Genomic DNA, 10,018 nt, shown 5'->3' with positions numbered 1-10,018 from the left:
CAGTATCAAAGGCAGAGGATAGGTCCAGGAGAATGAGAACTGAGTAGTGTCCTTTGGCCTTGGCAGTCTAGAGATCATTTGCAACTCTACATAAGGCTGTCTCAGTGCAGTGTGCAGGGCAAAAACCAGACTGCATAGGGTCCAGCAGATTATGGGTGCAGAGGAAGTTAATGACATGAGCAAAGACAAGACGTTCCAGGAGTTAAGAGGCTAGGGGCAGGAGAGAGACAGGGTGATTATTAGATAGACAAGATGGGTCCAGTGTAGCATTTTTAAGAATGGGCTTGACACAGGCTTGTTAGAGAGGGAAAAGTACCAGAAACCAGAGTGGAATTGAAAATGTGAGTAAGAGCTGGAGTTAGGGCAGGGGCACACTGGTTTAGTAATGAAGAGGGCATATCCAGTGAGCAAGTAGTAGGCGGAGAGCAATAAAGAAGCTGCATACGGAAAGAGGAGATTTAGGAAGGTTGAGATTATTGGTATCTGAAGGGTGGGAAAGTTGTTTGCGGACAGAATTGACTTTGTTTTTAAGTTAGCAAAATCCTGGGAGTATGTTCAGATGTAAGCAATTAATTTGGTGAAGGATGAAGAAGTCAGTTGTATTTGGAAAATAAAATACCTATGTGACTTTTAGAACTATTCAACTTCTGACCGGAAACTGTTCAGAACCACAGAGATTATGATCAGGCCTGTTATTAAATACATATCTTTGGGAAAGTCATCTCAGTGATATTATCCATGAAGGAAATTAGCACTTGCACTGAAGACAACATTGGGTAAAAGAATGACATGGTTCTTCAAGGCATCCTATTATTTGCACAACATTTCAGGTGCATATACCCCTAAAACTAGCTGGAAAAGCTCTTTTTTTTGTGCTTTGAATTCAATTTTTGCAAAATTTAAAACCACTAAAGTTACTAGGCAGGCATAACTACTTGTTATATTTTATCTTTTGCCTTTCGCCTTACCAAGTGCACAACTACAGACGTGGCTCTGCTGCACCAAAGTGTTGCCACATGTCTCGTGTCACTTATACAAGTTATTGCAGTATGGCAGAAGAGAGTGCAATGTTCAGATTGTCCTTTGTTCAAGTCCTTTTATCCTGTTATATAGATTATTAATTGCTCCTGCTAAACTTCTCTGAATTTACTCTGCATTTACTTTGCTCCCCTTAAACTTGCCTAAGCAGCCTGTTATTTTGGGTCACTTTGCAACCAAAGTTAAAAGTTTTTAGTAACTTTAGAATTCTGTGCACAGTAAGAAGTCAAAAATTCCATTCATTTACATTTCATTTCTAAGATATAAGCTTCTGTTCTAAATTTACTGCTGCCAATAAGAATCACACTGCCTGGGCAATAATTAAAATGCTCATGAAAAAGACCATACTGAAAAAGACCCACATGAAAAACCTGTCCATGACTTTTGCCACCTTTTTCCACTCGATGCCTTTAGCACTTATTGCTTTCTGCTCTCTGTACCAGTTAGTGATATATTCTATGTTATTAGTGAGAACTCTGTAGCGATTGCAGTGGGCACAGCAGTGAGTTTCTGAAATCTCTTTTTGCAGGGCATAATGTCCCCCCAGATGTCCATTCAACTTTTTGTTAGTGTCAATGTCACAGGAAAAGTTCCCACTGCCTGAGAGAGGACAACCTAAGCTACTATAGGGCTCCTGTTCTTTCTCATAATCTTCGTATGAGGGAACACTTCCATTAGATTTAGTGTCAGAGTCACTCTGTGGGCTGGTGCAGTTCTCACCAACATCATAAACAAAGAATATCTTGGACATGTAGTCCAATATCACAATCCTGGCCCATCGGGGTATGGGCTTTGCTTCTGGTCCACAGAGGTGGATGTTCATTATGATAATGGTCAGTGCAGTGGAGGCTGTGATCATGGTCATAGTTGCTATGTAATATTTTCCTAAAATGAAAAAAGACAAGATATCTTAATACAACTGAGACTCAAGAACTCCATGATGCTTCAGAAGTTGTTGAATTATAATTTGTATCATGCACAAGCTGGCTGGCAATGGGAGTAAAAATATTAGAGAAGGATTGCTGGTTTGACAGAAGTGAGTGCCATGTAATATAGAGTTGCATGATCAGATATCTTCATAGTACATTTGTGTGCATAATAATACCTAGTAAGAATCGAGGGGGCAGTAGACAATTGAAGATTGATAATTGAGGATTATCGGTCCTAATGGAAAATGTAAAATTTCAGTCTGAGATACAGAGATGCCACTATTCTGTGGTTCATGTTTACTGTCTGCTGTTCTGCATCATTAGGGTGGTCGGCTCAAATAAATGGAACATTACAAAGGTGGCCAAATATGTGTATAGCCCCCCCGTATTCTATCCGTCCATTTGGCCCACACGTTGGACTGTATGTTAGGTCTATGTGGCCACCCTTACCCATTAAATTTGTGCCTTATAATATACATATATTTAACTGAGCATTGTCCCATATACAATATATGTACATTTATTGTATTGTGTATCCCCTATTACATATTAAACGTATGTAGAAAGGGTTGAGTTGATTATGTCCCATGACAATTCACCTGTTCTAAAATGATTATACCAAGGGCCCCCAGATGCTAAGCTGATAAGTCAGTAACAAATTGAAGGCAGCATATTTTGTTTGTGGGCTTCCCCTATTGCTGTATGCTCCTGAAGCTATACACTAGAACAAACACATTACTGCCAAATACACACATTAAGTTTTCATTGAAGTTTGCTTAGACTTACCTATGAGTGGAACACTTTCAGATGGAGGCATGCTCTCTGCAACCATCAACTGAAATACAGTAAGGGCCAGAAGAACAGTGACACCAAGCGAAACCTTTTCCCCTGAATCTGCGGGGAGATAGAATCCCAAGGGAGCCAGGAAGGATATCATGACACAGGGAATTAGTAGGTTAAAGATGTAGAAAGAAGATCTCCTCTTCAAGATCAAAGTGAAGGTGATATCAGGGTAGGGCTCAGAGCAGCAGCCGTAGGTAATTACATTCTTCACGGCTGGCATGCCTTGCATTTCCCATTCAACATTTTCCACAAAGTCAGACAGGTCCCCAGAGTCCATAGTATTGATTATGTCTACCTGATTGCCGTTGTAGGTCCAGGAGCCAAATGTCAAGTTACATTGCTGATTATCAAAGGGGAAATAAGAAACATCAACAACACAGGAGCTTTTTGTGATGGCCGGTGAGTCCCAAGTGATTTTCCCATCATATCTTAGGACCACATTTGTATTCACTGGTTCTGAAAATTCATCGTCTGCCCTGTTAGCAGAAAATCATCATGAATATAAATTTTTATAGATTCATTACAATCCATTTTAAACATGTTTCTTTCCATGCCAAGCATGTGTTATTGTCCTTTCTTTATAAGGTCCTTATGGCATTCACACAACACACACACTATAGACAAGTTCATCAGGAGCAAATTAATTAACCTGCTTGTATGTTTTTGGAGAATGAGTGGAAATCCACAGCAGGGGTGGGCTGGCAGGTATGGTAGAGAGGGCATCTGCCCAGGTTCAGGCGGGCCCACCTCACCATTAGGGTGGGTGTGACCCATTAAATTTTTAATGAAGAAGCAATTTTGTCCATGATATATGTTTGCAAACTGATTTTAACAAATTGTGTACTTTGCGGTTTACAAAAATGATGTTGATTGTTGAGTTGTGGGCTCAGCTAAGGCTACTGCTGGAGGGGTGCTATGTTCTGTTATCACCCAAGGCACAAAGCTACCAACACTCTCCTGACCCACTCAAATAAAGGAAGAACATACAAATTCCTTGCAGACAGTGTCCTGATAGAAAAACTGAACTTAAGTCGAGGTGCTAACCACTGAACTTTATATATTAGCTTTGCACATAACAACACCCTTTTAGTGTTATATCATGCTTGCCAGCAATGACAGCAGACAAAAGACAAGGACAGGTCAAATCGGGTAACCTCACCAAATCAGCAGATGTTACCACATATGGCCAGCTTAAGAATTCCCCAAAATGTTATCTACTGTACTATATATTGCTTATTGCTTTTTAGCACAAGTACAAAATTTATTTTCAAGATAGGGTTTGTGTAACTGGTGCTTGGAATAAGAAGGATGGGAAAAGCAAACTTGGTAGCAACAAATGCAATGGCACTCAGAGCTGCAAGTGGGACAAGCCCTTTAAATCAAACTTTATTGCGGAGGTGCAACGTTTTGGGGCTAAGTAACCCCTTTATCAAGCAAACTTGGTGACATGTTACCCAGTAAAAATTCAGATATCAGTGGCATTGGTAAACCTTCCTGTACATACAAGTCTTTCTCTGCTCGTGTAATGGCAATATTCAGGATTTTAACATTTGTCTGTGCGCTGTGCTAGTTTACTCAAAAGTATTCTTCTAGGAGCCCTGACTAATGTGTGATGCCCCTGAATAATTTACATTCTAGAGAGGCAAAAGCAAGCTTTGCACTCTAAATGACACATTTAGAATATTAGCAGGTGACTTTTACCACAAAGGAAACCTGTGATGTTAGAAAAGAAGAAAATAAAATCACTTACTTGTTGTACAGCACAATGTCTGGTCTCCAAACCATGTTGCTGGGAATACGGATAGAATCAAGGCCATCATACTCGTCTCTGTCCCACTTTAGGTAAGCATCGTACCAGCTTAGCCTTATCCATAAGTATGCCGTCAAGATCTGATTTCTTTCATCCTGGAAGAATTACATATATACAGAATGTTACTGCCACACAAAGATATAGCCATGTCTTATACATCATTATAAAAAAACCAAAAAGCTATAATGCTCATAAGAACCATTTTACAACCTCCTTAGACACACGGTGTCCATTGTGGAGTGATGAATTCTGAGATAGATTTTAAGTCCTTTTGCTTTCCAAAGAATCTGTGCATCACCCTCTATGGAAAGCTGAGGGGTTCCAGTCCCCAAATCCATCACTTCACATTGGAACAAGATAAGGGAGGGCACAGAGAGACTATCATGGTTACCTTTCAATCTGTGGATGAAGTATGTCTGTGTAAACAAAAATATTCATTTTTATTCAGCCCAACTAAAAAATTTCATATAAAAAGAAGGGGGAATATTTTCCCTATAAGCTGTGTTTATTCTACTGTGGCAATCTCTGGGTGGAACAATCCTTTTCTGGTGACCTTTTATTAATACAGGTATAGGACCTGTTATCCAGAAAGTTTGGGACCTGGAGTATTCCAGATAAGGGGTCTTTCTGAAATTTTAAGTCTATTAAAAAATATTTAGACAGTAACTAAACCCAATAGGATTGTTTTGCCTCCAATCAGGATGAATTATAACTCAGTTGGGATCAAGTACAAGCTACAGTTTTATTATTAAAGAACAAAATTTAAACAAAATCATTTTTAAAAATTAGAATTATTTGCTTATAACGGATTCTATGGGAGATGGCCTTCCCCTAATTCAGAACTTCCTGGATAATGGGTTTTCAGATAATAGATCTCATACCCGTACCAGGGAGTAAAAAAATAGAAGGGCTCATTTACTAACATGAGTGCAATATGCTACATATACAATCAGTTCTAATTTTAAATTGAATTACTCCAAAACAACTACAATCCAGTGGAATTGAGGGCACCTATAAAATAGCAAGCACTGTATGTTGCCTGCAACTATCAGTCTAGACAAAGTAGTAGTCACATTGTTAATTCGCAACAGGATGTGATGCCAGTGCTACTTAGCTGACGTGTGTGGTGCCAATAATGAGGTTAGTGTGCAACTAACTTGCAATTCAGCCATGCAGCGATGCTAAGGAAACCCTGAAAGTACACCTCCCTAGGGCAGTTGCTAATTTTTGGGGTCCCCTGCATCTGTAAACCCTATGCTTTTACCTTGCATGGAACTGCACGCAACTCATCAGAGTAGGCTGAACTTCCACATTGGCTCTAGACTTAAGTTGTAAGGTGTGTGTACAGGCACGTATACTTTTGTGAATAGCATTTATAAATAAACAAAATTTTGCACTTTGCTCCTAGTCCTAGGGTAAAGGGATTGTAAGACCCCAGGATACCTACCCTAGGATATCTCAGTCAGATAACAGAAAAGAAAATAGCCAAAACAAGCCATACCCTGATACAGGTACAGGATCTATTATGCAAAATGCGTGGAACGTGGAATTTCCCAGATAAGGGATCTTTCCATAATTTCGATCCCTATACCCCTTATCCGGATAACCCCTGGTCCCGAGCATTCTGGATAAAAGGTCCTATATGCCTGTACAGAAAAAAAGGAAATCTTTTAAAAAAATCTAAATTATTTGCTTAAAATGGCCTTCCTGTAATTCAGACCTTTCTGGATAATGGGCTTTCATTATCCTGTACTTGTATACAAGAGTCTCGTTATACATTAAGCTGCTTGTTTTTTCCAAAAGAGAAATAAAAAGGGAAAATAAATACAAAGTACTGGCTTATGGAGCTTTTACTAAGTTTAAGTTTACTAAATATATATATATATATTTTTTTTACTCTCGATAAATTGCCAATGGCCGATAGCTGGTACTGACATAATGCATTTTAGTGGGGATACTGTTAGTACCATCTGGGGAAGTCCTACACTAAACTCCAACCAAGGCCACATAATACTGTGATTTGCTGTGAGTGGGTGAGTGGCGCTCAGAAGTCTATCTGTATGGAGTATGATACCCAGCCACACAAACATTGACATTAAGTCATACTTACAACGTCTTTGATCTGAGAGAGTGTAATCTGTAGGCTGACATTTAGTGCTTTATCAGTATCTTCTACTGGACGCAGTGCATTCGAGTAGTCCTCAAATAAGTCTCTAAATAACATCTGGGCATATTTTCCTTTTGCTGATTCAACACCTTTAAAAAATGAGGTCACATTATCAGACTGTGTAACACAGAAGCCGGTTAGGCTTTCCGTAACATACAAACTGCTGTATATCATTTTGTTCACCTGCTCCAGCCTGTCTATTGGTTCAGCAACCCTCGTATCTGCCCAACTTAGATTGTAAGCTCTACGGGGCAGGGACCTCCTTCCTACTGTGTCTCATACCACATGGCACTTATTTCCTCCCTGTGTGTAATTGTGTATTCTGTAAGACTGTACAGCGCTGCGTACCCTTGTGGCGCTTTATAAATAAAGTTATACATACATACATACATACGGTGTGTGGGGACCCTAAAAAGTCAACTAGAAGACATTTAATGGTATAACCATATATATTTAGAGGGGCATTTACTATTGCTCATTTTATTTCAGTTTAGGTTTCTTGATGTTTTGTTTTGTTGCAGAACCCCCCCCCCCCCCCCATGCAATTTTGTCACGATTTATTATGCAGCAAAACCACTTTGAATGTGAAAATACGCCATTTAAAACCTGTCAAGATCATGTAAATGTTAGTGGCAGATGTCCCTTTTACAAATGGAGGATCTTTCTTTGCTTTATGGTTTTAGAGGTTTTCAGAGTTTTTTGATGCTGGCATTTGTATAACAATATGACAAAGGTTTTCGTGCCACGAGACTAAAAAGCATGTTTTTTCTGCAACTTTTCTCATGTGTACTTTTTTGATATATGACATTTGTGGAAATGTGTTTTTTCGTAGTTTCTAAAAAATATAAAATCAGGAAAATCCAAATCTTAATAAATCTATTCTCTAAGCTCTCTTTTTTCTAATTAAAGGGAAACTGATATCAAATAAATTGTGTTTGTATAAGACGAACATTTGAATCATTTAGTAACCAAAAAACTGAACTTTGATTAATATAAGTACTTGTGTAGTGAATGTCACTTGGCTGTGATGCTTTATGAATGATATTGTAGCCGTCATTATAACAGAGGATTATGTCACAGAGTATATCTGAAGCATGATTAGTACCAAAACTGTGGTTGATCAAAGTTATAACTAGAATATACTGAGCTCCAACACAAAATCAGTCATGTGTAAGCTGATTGGTTTTGCTCATATTTGCTGAGCGAATTTGTTCAAGAGCCCCAGTGTGTCCTCTGTATTCCCCAAAAGCAACTGGACTGCTGTCTCTGGTTCATAAGCCACTGGTCCAAAGAGTAACCAATGAGTAGAGAACAAGATACAGGCCATTCAACACAGGCATCTTGAAATTATTGTGTATATAAACAAAAAAAACAGGCAGTATTGAACTGCAGACATTTGTGTGGGGACAATCAGTGTGCAAAAGGCTACTACTGTACATTATACAGTAACTAGCAATAAAGGTGACATTTCCATTGCTACTAAATGCAAAGGGTGACAACACATTGTTTTCTGGAGCATCTATCATCTTCTTGTGATTTTGTGATCAAGAAAACTAAATAAGGGAACCTATTTGGCTCCATCTTGCAAGGGCAGATTGCAGATAATGTCTGTGGTGAGCCATGGAAGCAAGGGACATAATGTGACAGTTAGAAAACTTGCCCAAGAAGAAACTGATTAAACCTGAAGCAGAAGCGGCACAGGGGATAAATGTGCTGGGATAATGTGACAACGCGGTGTATGATGAACACAGAAGTCAAGCTAAATAAAAAGGAATGATTTTTAGGAGGAGACCCATGAACTCATTGCCAGGTAAAAGTGCTGTTGTATCATTTCAGCCTGCAAATATGATTAACCTGTTAACTCACCCTATGCAACTTTTACAGAACGGACCAAAATTATGCTGGAAATTATATTTCTCCACTGTAGAATCGGTCCATTGAATCAACATTACTTTAAGAGAGTTTTACAACCATACAGATATTTTCATGGCAGCATTTACCAACAGTTACATCTTTAAAAATATTTACAGAGATTTACAAATATGCAGCTTATTAAATAAAAAATACCCTGGATACTTGCAACAATGTAAATTGCCATATTTTATAAACAGGCCCCATCTAGTAGCATCTTACCCTATGTACTTTTTACAATACATATATATATTTAATATATATTAGATATAACAAGTTATACTAGTACCTATAATTCTAGGTTTGGGTTGCAAATTGTATGTCTCCCAGTCCTACTTGTATTCAAAAGACTCCAAATCACAGGTTTAAACAAAAATCAAAGATATAAAAGGTTTAGAGGCAAATAATTTAATGATCTCACCTTTTAAGTCCAGAAGAACAAACACATGGAACAGTAATTGACCAACACGTGCCAAAAATGTGTGCATTGTGTCTGCAGGGAACAGCAAAATCCTGAATAAATCCAGTTACTTAATTGTATTTTGCATCAAGTGCCCAACTAAGAAGCAGAGAGTACTAAGGCATGGTGCAGGGGATAGGGAATGCTAGGTTTTTTTCTCTATGCCATTTATTCCTTCTGTACATCAGGTTACCCACGTACAACCTGAACATCCAATGTTCTGTAACTGGAGAGCAGCTGCTGCTTAGAGAGCACCCAACCTACAAAAGGTGATCTGGGAATGTCATGGTTCAATGACAAGTCCTGCACACAGACATGCTCTCTGGTTTCAGGCTCTTCAGACAGCTCATTCATACAGAAAGCTTTGTAGACATACAGTATAAACATAACATGCACAAGTAGAATTGGGGACAGGGTTTATTCATTAAGAGCATATGAGAAGATAGAACTCCTCTTCAAGACTTCATTTATTTATTTTAAAGGTACCTGTTGCACTGATTTTTTCTCTGAACACTATTATTTTATTTCACCAACCATTTTGATTTCCAATGTAACAATAGATTCTGCATTCTGCCACTAGGTGGCACTTGCAATGAAGACTAAAGGCAGAGAAGCATCTCTGCTAATATCCTTGGAAAATGGCATTGCTGCCAAAATCCCAGACATGAATGAAAGTAGAGCTATCAACATCATATCCGGAGTCCCAGATGTTGCAGTAAACAACTTACAGAAATCTCCAACATATTATTATTAAATGGCAGCAATATAGTGGATCACACAGCCTATATAGACTTCTAAAGGTCTGAATCTGAGCTAAAAAAGCCTATGGCATGGCCAGGCTACATTGCTTGCAGGGGGCT

At 38.6% G+C, this 10,018-nt stretch overlaps 1 protein-coding gene across 1 annotated transcript; it reads right to left on the bottom strand.

Moving 5' to 3' along the window:
- Positions 1-311: 311 nt before the first annotated feature.
- chrna9 (cholinergic receptor, nicotinic alpha 9) lies at positions 312-9,186 on the bottom strand. Its single transcript, XM_012956175.3, has 5 exons — positions 9,120-9,186; positions 6,731-6,876; positions 4,561-4,715; positions 2,754-3,286; positions 312-1,923 (listed from the first exon to the last, which is right to left on the bottom strand). The coding sequence occupies exons 1-5, from the start codon at positions 9,184-9,186 to the stop codon at positions 1,340-1,342; spliced, it is 1,485 nt and encodes a 494-aa protein (XP_012811629.2). The 3' UTR covers positions 312-1,339.
- Between the last annotated feature and the right edge of the window lie 832 nt (positions 9,187-10,018).

Source organism: Xenopus tropicalis, chromosome 1 (assembly GCF_000004195.4).
Source record: "Xenopus tropicalis strain Nigerian chromosome 1, UCB_Xtro_10.0, whole genome shotgun sequence".
Lineage (NCBI taxonomy): Eukaryota > Metazoa > Chordata > Amphibia > Anura > Pipidae > Xenopus > Xenopus tropicalis.
The sequence above is the reverse complement of the archived record's forward strand: the minus strand, read 5'-3'. Positions and strand labels throughout refer to the sequence as shown.